Below are 18,834 nucleotides of genomic sequence, written 5' to 3'. Positions count from 1 at the left end.
TTACTTGAATTTAAAAACAAAGATGATGATGTTGACGTAAGATGATGACCATAATGTGGCATAAATTATGATGTCTTGGATAGTAACGGCAAAGATTGTGCATATAAACAATGATCATGGTAATTGAGTGCAGATATATGGGGTGTCCATGAATCTGTCGTACTTTATGCAGCACATGTATATAATTAGACAGCGGTGAAGTTAAAATGTTGATATCTCATGCAACACAATTGGTTGTTTACCGATTTCTCTTTGCTTCGTTGCTCTACATTGCTGTGTTTATTTTGCTTTTATATAACTTTGGCAACCCGGGTTATTCGTGCAAACGATGACTCATCTCCTGTTCTCTTGAGTTCTCACATTGCCCAAAAGATTGCCTGTGTTATTTTACTTTTGGTCCTTTTTAAGGCCGCAGTGGTACTGACGAACGTGTTGATTTCGTTTTATTTTTTCTGTGAATGATGCTTGTGCACTACTGCCAACGCAGCAGTGTGGTCCAAAAGAACTCCACCTTAACATGCTTTGTGTGTGCCTATTCGCCCCTAGCAGTTTCAGTCTGAAACTGAGAAATAGGAAAAGGGAGTTCACACAGATCTGGGGCCCCCTCGTGAATGCGACTCCAGATAACCTGAGTTTACTTGACTGATCTTGTAATGCGACTGACTCTCCCCCCCCCTCTTTCCACCCCCTTCCTTCCCTGAAGAAAAGGGATCTGACGCACCACGTACCACATAACGCTACGGTCCTACACGCAATAATAATAATAGTTCAATTTGTAACGCGCGCAAATTTGCAGACGTAGTGGCCGCAACTCAGAGGCGCGGAGCCAAGCTCAGAGTCGCTCGAAAGCATGATTGTAGAGGTGAGTTTTTAAGTTTCTCTTGAAGGAGGCGATTGAGGTGATGCTAGCGAATGTGCAGAGGGATATCGCTCCAGACTGTTGGGGCTGCCACCGAGAAGCGGCGCATAGACGTGACCATCCTGGATCTTGGTATCGAGAGGAGGTCGTGAGTCGCGCTGCGCAGGCATCTGCCGTGTGCTGAGCTGCAAGTTGTCTGTCCGAGCCATCTATCCCACTATGCCTCCACTCACTCACCTGTCGTGGAAGTTATACACCTCCCCCCCCTACCCGTGGTTGGATCAATACATTTTTTTTACGAAAAATAATGCTTTATCGCACGACAAAAGCAACCACACGGGGACCATCATATCTCGACGCTGTGCATCACCACCACCGTAGCAGACACACGCTGAGGTTTAAAAGTCAACTAAACTTTGTATTCTACCAGGTAAAGGCCCCCTGAGCTGTGTTGCTCTTTTTCAGAAGCGACCTGGCCGTCACAAATGATAGCTCGGCGAAGTGGCTTCTCACGTGGACATTTTAGCAGCCAAATACTCTACTAGACGCGTGACGGTGATTCTAAATGTGGAGGGGGAAAACTGGAGGACCCGGCGAAAAATCCACGTGACCACGGGGAGACGGACACGTAAACTCCAAATATACAGCGGGCGTCAGGGTCGGGATTGAACCCACGACCTGCTGCACACCAGGCGAGGGAGTTGACATCTCTGCACCGTCGTCCCCCAAGGGAAACTACCACGTGTGTGGGTGTGTAGTAAACGATTGCCTATGAATTATTTAAAAAATTAATGATTCCTCTCTGGACACCCAGAATTTGCGACATGGACTGTGACGACGATGATGATGCACCGATGAACATTTTTTTTTGCCGTGTATTTGTGCGACGACGAAATTCTAATCACGACTATGGCATCGCCGATTGCGGCGACGAACTCGACGATTACGACGAATCGTGACGACGGCGACGACGGCGACGGCACCGACACTCACGCTGCTGACTTTCGTCCCGCAGTTGCTCCACGCCGATTTGAACTCGAGCGAGTCGGACGTCGCTCCCTGCTGCGCACCGCAGCTCTGCAAGCCCAGGTAGACGTCCGACTGCTGCACCCCCCACAGGGCGAGCTTTGCCTTCGGCATCCGCACGTACAGGTACGAGCCGTCGCACGTCACCGTTAACGCAGACGCCGGAAACGCCGTGGGCAGAGTCGACTGCGGATGTGGCACGGCGGTCAACGACGCGTTGCTGGCAGAAGCTGGTGCGGTGGTGGTGGTGGTGGCATTGGCTATGGTTGTGGTAGCGGTCACTGTTGTGTTGTTACCGCCAGCAGCTTGTGTGGCAGTGGTGGTGGTAGCGTTGTTGTTGGGCTTGGTTGTGGCACCGGGTACTGTTGAGTTCACGCCGGAAGCTGGTGTGGTGACGTTGTTGTTGGGCTGGGTTGTGGCACCGGGCACTGTTGAGTTCACACCGGAAGCTGGTGTGGTGGCATTGCTGTTGCGCTGGGTTGTGGCACTGGGCACTGTTGAGTTGACGCCAGAAGCTGGTGTGGTGACATTGTTGCGCTGGGTTGTGGCACTGGGCACTGTTGAGTTACTGCCAGCAGCTGCTGTGGTGACGTTGTTGTTGCGCTGGGTTGTGGCACTAGGCACTGTTGAGTTGACGCCAGAAGCTGGTGTGGTGACATTGTTGCGCTGGGTTGTGGCACTGGGCACTGTTGAGTTACTGCCAGCAGCTGCTGTGGTGGCGTTGTTGTTGCGCTGGGTTGTGGCACTGGGCACTGTTGAGTTGACGCCGGAAGCTGGTGTGGTGACATTGTTGGGCTGGGTTGTGGCACCGGGCACTGTTGAGTTGACGCCAGAAGCTGGCGTGGTGAAGTTGTTGGGCTGGGTTGTGGCACCGGGCACTGTTGAGTTCACGCCGGAAGCTGGTGTGGTGACATTCTTGGGCTGGGTTGTGGCACCGGGCACTGTTGAGTTGAAGCCGGAAGCTGGTGTGGTGACATTGTTGGGCTGGGTTGTGGCACCGGGCACTGTCGAGTTGACGCTGGAAGCTGGTGTGGTGACATTGTTGGGCTGGGTTGTGGCACCGGGCACTGTTGAGTTGACGCCGGAAGCTGGTGTGGTGACATTGTTGGGCTGGGTTGTGGCACCGGGCACTGTTGAGTTGACGCCGGACGCTGGTGTGGTGACATTGTTGGGCTGGGTTGTGGCACCGGGCACTGTCGAGTTGACGCTGGAAGCTGGTGTTGTGATATTGTTGGGCTGGGTTGTGGCACCGGGCACTGTCGAGTTGACGCTGGAAGCTGGTGTTGTGATATTGTTGGGCTGGGTTGTGGCACCGGGCACTGTTGCGTTCATAAGGGAATCTACTGCGGTGACGTTGGGCTGGGTTGTGGCACCGGGCACTGTTGAGTTGATACTGGAAGCTGCTGCGGTGACGTTGGGCTGGATTGTGCTGCCTCCTGGTGCCACCGTAGAGCTGGGCTGGGGGTTTGTGTTCACTGACGGGGCAAGGAGAACGAGATGTTTCAAGTCAATGGCTGAGAATCGTAATTCTCTTCACTTAGTATTACTGTCATCACATTTATCACAATGCACTCCGTGTATTGGAAATCCGCAATAAGCATGAAGACTCATAATGTGTTTTTATTCCAAGAGATTCCTGCAACATTGGGATGTTTTTGGGCCAATTGCCGCTTGGTGAGCGTTTGGCTTCGAGGGGAGATAAACCGAGGGGGGGGGGGGGGGAGAAACTCACCACAGACACACGGGGGGGGGGGGGGGGGCTTGCCACTCAAAGCTGTGCACAGGGGCGCTATGGTGGCTAGGAGATGTTAACTACCTCGCCTGGTATGGAGGAGGTTGTGGGTTCGATACCGACCCTGACGCCTGCTGTATATTTGGAGTTTGCGTGTCTCTCTCTCATCATCATCACGGTGGCTAGGAGATGTTAACTACCTCGCCTGGTATGCAGGAGGTCGTGGGTTCGACCCCGACCCTGACGCCTGCCGCTGTATATTTGGAATTTGCGGTGTCTCTCTCTCTCTCTCCGTAGTCGCTTGGATTTTTCTCCGGGTCCTCCGGTTTTTCCCCCAAACACTTTTTCGAATCGACGTCACACGTTTCGAGTATTTGGTGATGATCAGCCACTTCCGCTTTGTTGAGCCATCATTTGTGAAGGCCAGGTGCCTTCTGAAAAAGAGCTACGTAGCCTAGTGGGGCCTTACCTGGTAAAATAAAAAAAAACTTTAATAGTTTTAGTTTTTTATTTAGATGGATTGCAACCACAATGCTGTGCTGCAATCTCCCAGGAAACCCTCTGGTGGAGCCTTCGACACCTCCAATCCAATTGCTGACCGATCTCAACCCTCCCCCTGTGAGGATTCTAAAGATTTGTTGCGTTCAGGGTAATTCGGTCTCGAGTCAGGTGATTGGCAGCAGCACCCCCCTGCTGCGGTTCTTCGTCTCATTCGAAGGGAAGCCTCAAATTTAGTTATTTATTATTTACAGGGAAAGGTGTTGCCCGTACTCTTGTCGCTACTTTTATTCGGTTTCGAACGAGTTTAAATCGTATGGGAATCGACTTTTACACCAGCATGCAAGTTGACCTATGCGTTTCAAATATTTGCACTGGCTTTAATGTCCTCTTTTCGGCAGATGGCACTGTTTGGTTAATATCCGAGGGATATTGTTGACCGTCTGTAGTCAGAATCAAACCGTCCGTAGTGAACGAATATAACACAACTGCTTCCGAGATGTCTTCAGGTGATGTCCATCCACACACTACGGCATGCTACACTCTCACACGTGCCCTGCGTTCATTAATAAAATAAAATGTTCATCACCCGGCAGTCAAAAATGCTGTATTTCTCAGCGGTATAAAATCACCGAATTGAGCCTCTTTGCGCGCCCTTCCACCGGTCATCACGTGGCGGATGTGACTGTGAGGCTGGACGAACTTCCTTCGCTCCTTCCTCACCAAATTAAGTGGCAGTGCGCTCAGCTCATCATGGCCCCAGGGGTGAAGAAAATGAACACAACTCTGGGCCAGTCAACAGCAGCGGCATCCTCTGGAGATAAACCCCACCAACTCCCACCGCCCCGTGCCAGAGAAACGTGGAATTCCCACCACGGGTCGCGGGCCGCCTCCTCCATCCCTAAATTCTTATGAGTAGCAGAGCGCACACTTTTGACTTGGGAACGAATGTCAGGGTAGAGGAGGTGGGGGGGGGGAGCAAACGTTGCCTGGTGCGGCCCGTGCCCACGGTGGCACTCACCCAGGCAGGTGCGTCCGGCGACGATGGAGCTGGGGTCCGTGAAGCCCACATTACAGGTGCAGTTGTAGGAGCCCTGGGTGTTGGTGCACGTGGCGTTCTCCGCGCAGTCGTTGAGGGTTGAGTTGGCGCACTCATTGGTGTCTGGGGAGGGCACGCAAGCACGGGTGCCCGTCGTTACTTGCAGCGGTGATGCACGACTGCGCACGCGCGTATGTGTGTGTGTAGTGGGGAGCGATGGTGTAGCGGTTAGCGCGCTGCGCTATGAACCTGGCGACCCGGGTTCGATTTCCGCTCACGGCCAACACCGGTGTGAAGATCTCAACCGGTCGTGGGCCTCCCTTAGGTCGACTCAGCCTCAAATCAGTGCCTGGTGCAGTGTGTAAACATTGCCACTGAAAAGCCAAAGGCGGTCAGGCGTGGTGCTGGCCACCCACCCCTTCGTGTGCAGTGCTGGCCTTCATAGGTACTACTGGCTAACAGCACTTGCCCCAATATTCTATTTAAGCTATACAGAGGATCTTTATGCGTGAAGAGTGTTAGTGCAGTGGCCTGCGCACTGCACCACTAACCCAACGACTTGAGTTCATTACCCAGCCATGGCTAATGTTGGCGGCTAGTGCGATTAAATTTTGTACCGGGCGTTCCATGAGGTTGACTCGGCCACAAATGAGTGTCTGATGCAGTGTGTGAGCATAAGCGATGTGAAAACTAAGGAGTTGGCCACAGCCAAACCTGCTCCTTGTGTCGGCCCAAACCTTACGTAGGCATTTGGTTAACAGCATTTGTCTCGGCAGTCAGTACGGCGCTCAATTTTTTCGTTTGGTTGGATGTGTTTGTACATACATCCACCACAGGTGTGAGGGTGGAATGTGTGGCGCAGTGGTTAGCACCCTGCTGCAATTCCCGTCACGCGCGGTTTTAATTGTTGAGCGGTGGAAAGTGACATCTAAACATTTATAAATAACGCGATCTAAACCCAAAAACCTATATTATTAATAATATTGGTCGCGAAAGCCTACGTGTTAAATTCATATTATCGTTGCATCGTTTTCAATAATGAATTGTGGTTCCTCCGAGTGGTACTCCAACGTTGCTTTCTCTTGCGTGACCGACCCGGGTCGCCCGAGTGATTTCCCCGGAACGTGCACGCCTCTGTGGCACCGCCCGCCGCGCTCGCCGCTCACCGGTGACGTTGAAGCCTGCCAAGTCGAACTGCAGCCCCGTGCTGTTTACGAGCGCTTGTGTCAGAGCGAGCAGCACCTGGTCGAACGTGAGGCCCGTGAGGCTGCCGCCCAGAATCAGGTCGATGACGGCCACGATGCTGCCCCTGTTCAGCTCCTTGACCTTGATGGTCAGCAAGCCGTTGGCCACCAGTGCCGCTACGTTGGGCGGAAGGCCCGCCAGAATCTACCCGCAACGCACACGCGCCGGGGGTTGAGGTGAAATGACGGGGGGCACGGTTTGAGCGTGAGAAATGTGCTCGTCCATATTGTTTGGTTCTTTCGGTAAAGTGCACGTAGAGAGAAAAGAATAGTAAAAAATAAAGTGAATGCAAATAAAATAAAATGCAGTTTTGTTTCGGTGGCTTTTTCAGACTCTGTAGCAGTGCAGTTTAATTTTGGACGTACAATTCAGGCACTTTAAAGATGTGGTAGTCATTAGCATAACCATAAAGTGGCGTTTTATTACTTGGGAATAGCGTGTTAACCAACTGATAAATTCCAACACTTGTTGATAAGTGAGAAATGCTCATAAAATACCACGATCTTAGACGAAGTCGGATGAACTAACTTTTTCATCCTACCTGGGATGGTGGTAGTGCATTTAGTTTTGTGTATCTGTCAAACCACAGAGTTTATCCATAAATGACCCATATATATACTTGTTAAACGCAATTATTTTCACAATGATAGCCCGTATGTCGTCATGCGTCGCATCTGCGTGTAATGTCGGCGGCACGGCTAAAAATCCCGCAGTAGAAAAATAACTCGGAGCATCCTGTGGCGAGCCTGCACTGGCACGGCTCTGATGTGCGGTGTTGAAAAAACAATGTTTGTGAACTGTGCGAGACATCCACCTCAGCGGGCATGACAAAAAAATATACGCAGCAGGAATCGGTCGGCTCCGAGCTAATACAGTGATCCCTCGTTTATCGCGGTTAATGGGGACCGGAACCCCTCGCGATAGGTGAAAATCCGCGAAGTAGGATTGGCCTCCTAGGAATTTCCGTATATGTGTGTGTGGGTACTAGAATGTTTAAAATATGTATATTTATACTTTATATATATTTTATTTAAATCTATTTAATTATGAAATCTTAATATTATACATTCACTCTCTCTCTCATACGATACGTATTATGGTGTTCTACACTCACCAATGACAGTAGTATCTTGAGACTTGACTCCAGTAATGACGACGACGACGATGACAATGACGATGACAATGACGACGATGACAGACCTGTGCAGTTCGATGAATGTGATGATGAATGATGATGATGATGGTGTTACTGCACAGGTATAATGAGGCCTTTAAATCAGTTCGAAAAATCCACGATGCACTGAGGCCACGAAACTTGAACTGCGAAGTGGCGAGGGATTACTGTAGTGTGACTTTTCTGTCACAAGATGTTGTTGTCAATGTAGAAAAGCCTCGTTTGAGTCTCATTGTCTTGCTAAAAATACATATTACGCATTCCCTCTTTTCCTTTATTTATCTCACTAATTTAACTTTAATGCACAATGCTCACATATTTTTTTTTACAGTTTAAATTGACTCGGAAGTATGTAGGAAAAGATTAGATCCTTAATTATAAATGCGCAACGTGCTTTTGTAAGTGCGCGCGTTGGCAAACCTGAATTGAATGTTTAAGTTTAATTAGAAAAAAATCTACAGAACACGATGCACCGTGAGATTTGAAGTGAGGAATTGAGGTGCGTGGGGATGATGGCAAATCAAATAAAAATCTATCTGCGTTTCACCTCTGCGATAAGTTCTCTTGAGAAGTTGGCGAATTCTTCGCTGCTCGTGTTTGCCATGGCATCTGTGAAGTTTCGGTTGATGACTCGGACAGAGCCCACGAGTTCCTGAGAATCTGTTGAAAAGGAAGGAAATGATCCGTAATAAAGTATATTCATTGCATCAATTCGTGTGCAATTTGTAAGGCCGCGGTGACACAGACCTATTTCATTTAAAGGTTATAATCCCTTGTTCATCATGACGACCTTTTTACTTCTATGTCTCAACAGCATTACGGAGATCGCGTGACGTGAGGGTTCTGCCTTCGTAGTGAGGGTTGTGAGTTGACGCCGAGGAGGGGGGAGGAGGCGCTTCGCCCCCCCCCCCCCCATGTGGAGTGACGTCACCCACTCATGATTATGAATGATGGGGGGGGGGGTCCATGTGGAGGACGTCACCTGTTCATGATTATTAATGAGGGGGGCTGGCCGACGTGGGGTGACGTCACGCGCGGGACACACAGACATTCTTGGCGCATTATCGTACTAAATTTGATGATGCTGAGAACTCGGTTCAAAAGAAAGAAAATTATCCATAAGTGTTCACAAATTCTGATTTGATCATGCTGAGAACTCGGTTAAAAAGAAAGAAAAATATCCATTAGAAAGTGTTCACAAATTATGATTTGATGATGCTGAGAACTCGGTTCAAAAGAAAGAAAATTATCCATTAGAAAGTGTTCACAAATTATGATTTGATGATGCTGAGAACTCGGTTCAAAAGAAAGAAAATTATCCATAAGAAAGTGTTCACAATTATGATTTGATGGTGCTGAGAACTCGGTTCAAAAGAAAGAAAATTATCCATAAGAAAGTGTTCACAAATTATGATTTGATGGTGCTGAGAACTCGGTTCAAAAGAAAGAAAATTATCCATTAGAAAGCGTTCACAAATTATGATTTGATGATGCTGAGAACTCGGTTCAAAAGAAAGAAAAATATCCATTAGAAAGTGTTCACAAATTATGATTTGATGATGCTGAGAACTCGGTTCAAAAGAAAGAAAATAATCCATTAGAAAGTGTTCACAAATTATGATTTGATGATGCTGAGAACTCGGTTCAAAAGAAAGAAAATTATCCATAAGAAAGCGTTCACAAATTATGATTTGATGATGCTGCCGCTGCGTTGGCAGTGGGTGCACAAGAATAAATAACAAAACAACTCAACACATTTTTCAGTAACAAGGAAAACACATATATGTATATCATAGGCGATGTTTGAGGAAATGGACCCACCTTTTTCTTGGCACATTCTTCACGTGCTATGAAGAAAGGCCTAAAAGCACTGTAGCCTTGTTTGTTATATACCAGTGAATGACGACATTCATTAGTTAAATTAATGTTTTTGTTATATGGCAGTGAATGATTTAATGTGTTAGTTACGTGAATTAACTATTAATGAATTAATGTAACAACAATGAAATGATATAATTAAGTGGTAAAATTAATGCCACGTTAATTGTGGAATTAATTTTAATAGCTTAAGGTACTACTTTTTTTTATTTAATCTGGAAACGATCAAATTAATTCATCAATGGAAGACATTTAGAATTTAATCGAATTAACATTGTTCTTTTTAAATATGGAACAACGCAATTTTTTTTTTTACGCTGCTTTCCTGGCCAGTTCAAAGCGAGACACATGCCCGCTCGTTCATGCTGCTCATGAAATTGTATAGCTACTAAGCAAGAGAAGGTAGCAGCCTACCGGTCTTGACCCTCTGGACGAGGGCGCTGCTGTTCTTGCCGCAGCTTCTGCTAGTGATGGCCACCGTGTAGACGACGCCCGGCCGCAACCCCGTGAAGTTGTAACGCGGTTCCTGGCTGTACAGCGTGGTGGGCTCCAGGCCCTGGCTCTGAGCCTCTGACAACCTCAGCTCGTAGCTCTGCTGGAGCTGCTGCTGCCGCTGCTGCTGCGTCCATCCCGCGTCCCAGCTCAGTCCGAAGCTCATGGCGTTCAAGCCGGTGACGACGGCGTACGGCGGCGCCAGAGGATCCGGCCCTGGTGTGCCGAGACGGGTGTGGGCAGAGCAACGGCGCGATGGGTGAAACTCGCCGCACGGATACGGGTGGACAGCTCACCCTGTGTGACGTTAACACCCGCATGGCACCTGACCCTCATCGGTATACCTGCTCGCCGACGACCGCACAAAATAAACTCGCCTTATTAAGTTTAGTTTCCTCTCAATTTACCAAATTGCCGCTCTCCGAATGAAACGTTTGGTTTGACTGCCACGCGATGAACCTCGGGCCTGTCCTAGTGTAATAATAGGCAGTCGTCTCGCAAAGATTTCCCTGACGAGTGCCGATTTCAGCTGACCCTGCTTCGAGTGCACGTTCAACACGCGCGTACATTATCCTCTTATCTCGACATCGTTTATACAACGCCTTAACCGAGCCGCTTAACAGACAATTAAGAACGGTACATATGAATGTGACGGTGGAGTTGAGGTGAAAGAAAAAGATGAGAGGAAGCAATGGTGGGGCGAATCTGTGATGATGCGAATTTGATGACAGAAAATTATAACGAATGGATTGAATGAATGAGTGAATGGAGTTAATGAGTGAAAGCCATGTGATGAGCGGGAGATTAGGTGGGGTCATGGGGTGAGCTCGGGAAAATAAGTGAGTTTTGAGTGAGGAGCGGAAACTGGTGAGCGAAGGTGACTGTTTAACGTGGAGGGGGAAGTTTGTTCCGTTGAAGGAACGCACGGTGCAAACTCCTCTCTCGCATAACTTACAGCGTCCAACTTTCTCTGTCTTTATCGCGAGCTTTTATACCTTGCGATTCCTCTGTTCCATTTCTGTGGCTTTCTTAATCTCAGGCTACAATCAATTGATGCCAAAGCATCCAATGACAGGCTGCGTCGTAAGTTATTTTCCCTACCCGTCTTCTAAATTTGTTTTTTTTTTTTATCAGCGCAAGAAAACTTCGTGAAATGCGAGTTGCACATCTGTTTATTGAACCTGTCCGAAGCTTTTATATAGAGTCGAGAACATGCAACAGTATGGCAACCCCTCGCTGTCTTTGTGAGAAATATCGCCTTGTGAGAGATGGCTTTGGCAGCGCAGCGGGTTTCACGAGTGCGGCAGAAGTGAAGTCGTGAGAGGAGTTGGGAGGCCAAACTTTAAGTTTAACAGCGTGCCGCTTTAAAGTACGAGGCGCCTAGTGCCCGCAAATCATCTTCTGTCTCGGGGTAAAAATCGCCAAGTCATCCACAATGCCCCCGAATCCCATCGAATATCAGACGCTAAGCAAAGTTGAGCCTGGAGATTGCCTGGACGGGCAACCACCGTGCACAACGGGTTGTTATAGGCTGCGGGGCGACACGGTGAGCAGCACAGTGCAGACAACTCTATCGTCGTTCCGTGCTTGTATTCTAACCAGCACTAAACCAAGGTGAAAAAGTAGGACCCTAGAATCCCCATGACCAATGTGGCATGGGGAAGTCCTCGTCCAGCAGTGGATTGGCAAAGGCCTGTACAGGGACAATCAATATCCTCAGAAGTGCTCGTGCCATGGCAGCCACTCCTCTTTCCCACTCGGCTCTTCTGTCTTGAAAAAAAATCAGGCCAATTAATATTATTTGGGTCTTTCGGTAAAGCCACGTAGATAGAAAAATAAAAAAATTATAAAAATAATAACAACATCACGACGTTTCAAGCACAACACAAGCGGTCGTCATCAGGAAACTGGGGGGGGGGGGGGGGGGGGGGGTTAGCTTCTAGAATATGAATTCCAGCAGTCACGAAAGCCTTAAGTCAAGGCCAATTAATGCTCAGCTAAGGTTCAACAATTGAGAGTCAAAGGGGGTTTCTGGCTCAAACAATCGTGGGGCGGAGCTCACCTCCCGCTTACAATCCTGAGCCATCTGACAAGAGTCCACATTCCTACGGAGGAGCGTGTCTATCATACGTTGACTTCTTTGCCAATTGGTGCTCGTTATATGAACCCAGAAGGAATGCAGGGCCGAGCAAGCCACACACTCTATGGCCGTGCTACCTGGCCGGTTTCTAGCTGAAGTAACCACAACAACGGTGGCGTAACTTGATTGGCATGGGCCCTCGTGCAAGGAATGACAGCCTGGCCTGTGAACCACGGTGCAGTTGCACCGCCTACACACCCGATAAATATGTGCCACTGCTAAAGTAAACATACAAATGTTACATGCAGGCTGCCACTGTGAATTGCACATTCCTCACCCCGTAGCGTCTATGAGTAATGCGAGGGTGTGTGCAGAGCGTGTGCCGGTGCGCATACCGCACGGTGTTGTGGGTGGAGGGTAGGGCGCTGAAGGTGACGGGCTGCTGCTGCTGCTGTTCCAGGGTGGCGATCCGCTCGAATGCGGCTCGGAGGTGGTGGGTGCAACAACCGGGTTGCCTGGATTCCCGAGGGGCGCGCGGAGAGAAGACAATTGTTCACCGACGCTCGCGCGACGCCGCCGGCGTCGTGGCAGGAGTTTTGTGGGTTAGCGTTTTAATGTCAGGATGGGGGAGAGAGGTGGAGAGAGAAAATTAACCCGTAAAAACAAAGTTTTTCACTATAAATCCTTTATATGCGTGGCGGCTAGAGTCCTCTCGTCCTCTGGCTTGAGATGGCTGCCACCTATGGGTCAGATGATTGCATGCCAGCATTAAGCAATTGGTAATTAAATATAATATTTTTGTCCTAAAAAGTGTAAAATTTTGGAATTTTTTTTTCACGAACATTAATTGTCACGCACAACGAGTCTGTGTGGAAAAATGTCAGCTCGATTGGAATATAAAGGATTTAAAAATAATCCGAACCGGCGGTGATGCTATCTCACCTCTGCACTCGTAGGTTCCTATTCTGTTGATACAATTTGTCCCGCTCTGGCAGGAATTGAGCTCAGGCGCGTTACATTCATTGACGTCTAATGGAGAGAGAGAAAACAACACGCACGCACGTAAATGTCATTCAAGAAGTGTCAACTCTGCGCGGTACCTCCCCCGATATTTGTCAGAGCTATGCGCGCCTATCGCCGATCACCAGAAACGATAGCGTCTGAGATGTGACGCTCTGCCGACGGTGGCGATTCTTGCTCGTGGCGATTCCCACCGGTGCAGGGAGCTCGACTGGAAATGTACGGTGACCACGTGCTTCTGCAAAATTCAGCCCCCCCAAGTCGCATGGAACAAAGCCCCCCCGACTGCACTAACTCACCAAGAAACGCCTCGCTCGTGTTCACCAACTTCAAACGACACATTGGCATCCATCGATCGTCCACAGCACGATGGGACAGCAATTCGTTATTTGAACTCAAACTAAACTTTTTTTATTTCGGTAGATAAGACCCACTGAGCTATGTAGCTCTTTTTCAAAAGCGACCTTAGCCACAAATGGTAGCTCAACGAAGTGGCTTATCACGTGTAAGAGTACAGCAACCAAATACTCTAAACGTGTGTTGATTCTTAATGTGGAGAGAAAAACCGGAGGACCCGGAGAAAAATCCACGCGACCACGAGGAGAGAGACATGCAAACTCCAAATATACGGGCATTAGGGTCGGGATCGAGCCCACAGCCTCCCGTATACAGGCGAGGTAGTTAACATCTGGCCCCAGTGGTGCTCATTTCAAAGTTAATGGGTTGTAGCAAAACAAATACCGAGTGCTTTTACTTTGGTTACATAGCAAAAATATGGCTTCGTTGTCGAGTGGTTGCCAAGTAAGTCCAATCACTACTCGCGTAAAGAGATACTCAGCATCAATGGGCTCGCGCTAGGTTTTGGAATAAGAAGTTTACAAGTTTGCCCTCTGCAAGTTAATTAGCTCGGCCAGGTTAAGTTCAAACGCATAACGCCGGTGTCATTCGTGTCCACTTGTCAATAATGGCACCGTAAGATGGGTAATTGCCACCTGCAGGACTGTATAATGTCACCCTGGCTTCACAACATACTCATTAAAGTGTCGCAAAAAAAAGGTCAGAGTTTCCGCCATACACAGATGTCTCTCTTAAGGTCACCTTGTGACATTGTGACCATTAAAATTTCATTTTATACTCACTAGGCACTGTCACGATGTCTGAAGGCGCCAGCCCTTTGTCAAGCCACTGTTGGATGACTGCCTCCCCATGCCGTGTCAATTATCGGGGGGTTATTTGACCATACTTCACCACGCAGGTCAGCGTGGCTTGTAGAAGGGGGTGCGGCCCCAGTTCGGATATCGCTCACCACTGATGTTAGCCATGGCCAGGAATCGAACTGGGTGTGGTGAGGGGAGGGGGGTAGATTCATAGCTCGGTGCGCTAACCACTGTGGCCAGGACTCCATCGCGAATGTGAGCATCATGTTTTCTTAATATTAAGGCTCTGACTGCTGGAAATGAGCACGAGGTCATTCAAGTTTCATGTGTACCGGCGGTGACTGTTGCCATGCTGCGTTTACCTTTGATGTGAAATTTAACATTCTGATGCCGTATGACTGTTTGCGTCATCCTGGGCAAAAGCATCGAGGGTAAAGCAGTGCCTCGACTGGACCGAGGTCTTGACTGGACTGCGATCATCACGGTAACTCCTTTGGATTGATTTAGCAAAGCTTCATGGAGTCTCAAGACTCTAAGACTCAAAGGGTGCCTACTGCTTTGTCGCACGGCATACGGCCGGTTGCATTAACGAGTGTTCGGTAGGAATGGTTGATAAGGAGGAAAACAAGTTGGTGAAGGCCAGGATTAATGGCAATTGCTTCAATGTGTAATGTGCAAAGACAACATAATTCCACGTACGACGAGCCTCAAACAAGATAAAATGTGTAACTTTGTAGTATTTACATTCAGTTTAGGACAAATGCGGTGCGTGATACGATGTTGAATAATTGCGCATCTAAATGCAATCACATATTGTAAGAAACAGAGGGTTGTGCATCTCTTGAAGCAAGGAGGCACATATAAGATGGCAACAAAGATCCCTTGTGTAGCCTTAACAGGCTGCTGAGGCAAGTGCTTTTCGTGAGCGCATTATATATACACACACACACGCCCTTTTTAAAGAAGAATATACAATCATAGGCATAGGAGAAATGAAATAAATTTGAGTCTGGACTTCTACAAGGCGAGGAGTGGTCTGATTGCATTGATAGAGGAGGGAGTTCCAGACACATTTTTTGTAATCATTTCTTATTTTACCAAGGTAGGGTTTATAGAGCTATACAGCTCTTTTTTCAGAAGCGACCTGGCCACAAATGATAACTCAACGAAGCGGCTTATCACGTGGAAATGAATTGCAGCCAAATACTCTAAATCAGGGGTCCCCAACCCCCAGGGCCGGGGACCGGTCCGTGGCCTGTTAGGAACCCCCACACCTGGTCCGTGAAAAAATTGTCTTCCACGAAATTGGTGCCAAAAATGTTGGGGACCGCTGCTCTACACGCGTGATTATTCTAAATGTGGAGGGGAAACACCGGAGGACCCGGAGAGAAAATCCACGCGGCCATGGGCAGAACATGCAAACTCCAAATATGCAGGCATCAGAGATCGTACCCACGGCCTCCTGCATACCAGGCGAGGTAGTTAACATCTTGAACAAATGTTTGGCTGGGGCCTTTTGACAAAATTATTTTCATTATTATTGTTTTCCCAACGAGTGGAGAGCATACAGAAGGGGAATGGTGAGATGAGCGGGAAGCGTTTGGCAGGGGCGACAAGTCTACGGAGGATCTTGAAGTCTATGCTTTGGCAAACTTGAGCTTCGTAACTTTCTGCCGTGCGCCGCTGGAGCGCCATGCACTTTTAAGTCGACGTTAAAAACTCACTTCTTACTAAACGCTTTTTGCGTTTCAGTTAGTTTGTCGCACCTCCGATTAGCATGGTTGGCCACGCAGAGTGCGAAAGAAGTTCAACATACATAGATAAAGCAAAAAATCCACGCACCTGTGACTCTTGCGAACATCACTCTGGGGGCTGTGAAGGGTAGCTTTTGCAACTTCATGCCGAGCGCCAGGCGGTCTGTCCTCGGTGGGCTGAAGGCGACCCTCAGCTTGGCCTCGGTGCTCCGCCAGAAGCCCAGCGTGCAGGGCGCGAAGGCGGTCACGTAGATCCCCGTCGCGTTCCAGCTCTCCAGCAAGCCCGACACCTGCTCGCCACGCACGCGCCCAGCGCCAGCCCAGGTGGAGCCCGCACGCACGCACGACCCCCGTCAGCGCACGCCCCGTGGGCCACCCTCCACGCTCGCTCGGGGGAGACTCGGCAGCGTTCCAGAGCAACTATTCGGGGCGCCGTGGTGGCGAAGATGTTAACTCCCTCGCCTGGCTTGCGGGAGGTCAGGGGTTAGATCCCGACACCCTGACGCCTGCTGTATATGTTCTATCTCTCCGTGGTCGCGTGGATTTTTCCCCGTTTTTTTCCTACACATTTAGAATCAACATGCGTTCAGAGTATTGGGCTGCCATAAATTTCCACGTGATAAGCCACTTCATTAAGTTATCGTTTGTGGCCAGGTCGCTTCTGAAAAAAAGATCTGTATAGGTCAGTTGGTCTTACCTGGTAAAATAAAAAATAGTTTAATTTTGGTTTAATTCGTACCTGCGTCGATTTTGGGGAGGTACTGTTGGGATAATTCGATCATCCTGAAGTAATTCAATGTACGCACATACATATGGGAGCTATAGAGATCATCATTAGTACATGGGACAATCGTTGCGGCTGCCGTTTCACCGGGAAAGGGGGGGCTGTCATGGCCCGTGGCGAGAACTCACCATCGAGTGGACGAGACGAGCGGCTTCCAGGAAGCTGGCCGAGTGAGGATCGAGGAGGTCTGCCGAGTATTCTATCGTGGTAGTAAGCTCGATGTCGTAGTAGCCCGTGTTCGCTGAGAATGAAGGACAATGACACTTGGAGGTCAAACGCGTGGGGGGAGGGGGGGGGACTTTGCGACGAGCATATTTGTGCTGAGAGCTACCGGTGGCATCATCGCAGAAATGGCACTGAAACGGATGTATGTTGTGATAGTCACATGACTACGACGACGATAAGAGTCAATTAATTATACATACGTGTCATGGTTGATGATAACGATGACATTAATGACGATCAAGGGAGGGACTGGACATGGATCTGGGCGATGGTGCCAGGAAATGATGATGATGCTGCTGCTGCTGATTATGATGACAACGATGTCGAGCATGAAATTGACCATGCATGTACATTCCCGCGTAGTACGGTCGATGACGATCATAATGATGGTGACAACGATGGAATACGAGTGGCGACAAAGGAGATGTCAGGATGTGCGTATGACATGGCCAGCCGACACGTCGAGGACGACGGCTCTGGCAACACGGGCAACAACAACAATGGGAGCAACGACGGCGTTTCACAATGCGATACCTATAATTAAACTCAGATGCGCGTGCGTTTGTGCGTGCGTGTTTGTGCGTGCGTGTGGGCACGTGCGTGTGCGTGTGTTTGTGCTGTGTGTGTGTGTTTGCGCGTGCATTTGTGCGTTTGCGGGCGTGTGTTTGTGCGTTTGGGCACGTGCGTGTGTTTGTGCGTGCGTGCGTTTGTACATGCGTGTGTTTGTGCGTTTGCGCGTGCGTGTGTTTGTGCGTACGATCACCGCAGCTCTCGACGGGCCACCCGCAACCGCTGCCGACGACGACCAACGGCCTCCTCACCTTGTGGGACCGGCGGGGCGCACGTGCGCTGGCCGCCACCTCCGCCCGCGTCGGGGCAGCACTTGGTGGCGTTGCCGCAGTCCCCGTCCCCGGCACAGGGCGCCGTGGAGCCGCCGGGCGGCGAAGCCGGGCAGCCGCCCGGCTTCGACGTAAACACGCTCGACTCGTTGAGCGCTGCCGGGGCGGAAAGAACGCGTGCCACAGTCAGTTGGGGGGGCGGTTTTCCCAGGCGCCCCCCTTAGGGGGTCCCCGGTTCCACTCGCCGGGTGCGTGGAAACGGACACGTCCGGAGCTCGTTCGCCAGTCCCCAGATCCCGCTCGGCTGCGTTCACGAGTTCGCTAACACCACGTTACGTGCCCCCCCCCCACATCTACAACATGTCTCGTCACGTCAGTCCTACAAGGGGCGATAAAATCAGCACCGCTTCGAGGTGCGTAACACAACTCCGATGGCGCTCGTGGTTCGTTTTGCTTGTTTGCGCGTGAAGATAGTGGGGCTGTGAGCAAGCATTTCTGCATTGTCTAAACCTGAACTTGGAATGTGTGTGGGTAGCGTGAGTGGCGTAGCGAAGAGTAATATCTGAACCCTGAACCGGTGTTGTGCCACCCCGAGGTTGACTCTGGTCTTCAATGAGCACGTGGTTCAGTGTGCAAACTGCAACCCAACGGGAGAGACAAAGGAGGGCCGGGTGTCTTGCGGGACGTGCTGTGTGCTCCACAGTGGCCTCGTATGTGTGTGCTTGCTCAACTTATTTCGCACCGTACGTAGCCAGCCGTGCCAATCGGAGGTGCCTTCATCGGTGCTGGATGACAGCACTTGCCCCAACAGTCGATAGAGGCTGTACGGTGTTTTCTGTATCTATGGAAGGGGAAGGCTTGTGCGGTGTGTGTGGTGTGTGCGGTGTGTGTGTGTGATGCGCTTTGATAAATGTGGCCAGGTGTCAGGTCATCATAACTCTGGAGACACACAAGCATCTGATTACATTGCTGTTCAAAGGCTCACTGCGTTCAGAGCCTCACCCCCCCCCCCCCCCCCCCCACATTTAAATT

General features: G+C 49.6%; 1 protein-coding gene and 1 long non-coding RNA gene across 3 annotated transcripts in view; one reads left to right on the top strand and one right to left on the bottom strand.

The window, feature by feature from the left end:
- LOC133342091 (uromodulin-like 1) overlaps positions 1 to 18,834 on the bottom strand; it is a 42,610-nt gene that overhangs the window by 17,213 nt on the left and 6,563 nt on the right. The window contains exons 3-12 of the mRNA XM_061551024.1: positions 17,785 to 17,958; positions 16,867 to 16,979; positions 16,043 to 16,244; positions 12,966 to 13,052; positions 12,419 to 12,538; positions 9,866 to 10,159; positions 8,121 to 8,233; positions 6,321 to 6,543; positions 5,137 to 5,277; positions 1,853 to 3,360 (exon numbers count right to left, since the gene is read on the bottom strand). Of these exons, the coding sequence (XP_061407008.1) occupies positions 1,853 to 3,360; positions 5,137 to 5,277; positions 6,321 to 6,543; positions 8,121 to 8,233; positions 9,866 to 10,159; positions 12,419 to 12,538; positions 12,966 to 13,052; positions 16,043 to 16,244; positions 16,867 to 16,979; positions 17,785 to 17,958 (2,975 nt within the window). The remainder of the gene's footprint in view (positions 1 to 1,852; positions 3,361 to 5,136; positions 5,278 to 6,320; positions 6,544 to 8,120; positions 8,234 to 9,865; positions 10,160 to 12,418; positions 12,539 to 12,965; positions 13,053 to 16,042; positions 16,245 to 16,866; positions 16,980 to 17,784; positions 17,959 to 18,834) is intronic.
- On the top strand, positions 1,482 to 17,876 carry LOC133342093 (uncharacterized). 2 transcript variants are annotated; one of them, XR_009755087.1, is made up of 3 exons: positions 1,482 to 1,609; positions 1,875 to 2,011; positions 17,732 to 17,876. It is a non-coding gene; the product is annotated as an uncharacterized LOC133342093 (long non-coding RNA). The 2 variants fall into 2 exon arrangements; XR_009755088.1 differs by lacking the exon at positions 17,732 to 17,876 and adding an exon at positions 12,484 to 12,713.

Source organism: Lethenteron reissneri, chromosome 13 (assembly GCF_015708825.2).
Source record: "Lethenteron reissneri isolate LAM-NWPU_2019-01 chromosome 13, ASM1570882v1, whole genome shotgun sequence".
NCBI classification, from domain to species: domain Eukaryota; kingdom Metazoa; phylum Chordata; class Hyperoartia; order Petromyzontiformes; family Petromyzontidae; genus Lethenteron; species Lethenteron reissneri.
The sequence above is the reverse complement of the archived record's forward strand: the minus strand, read 5'-3'. Positions and strand labels throughout refer to the sequence as shown.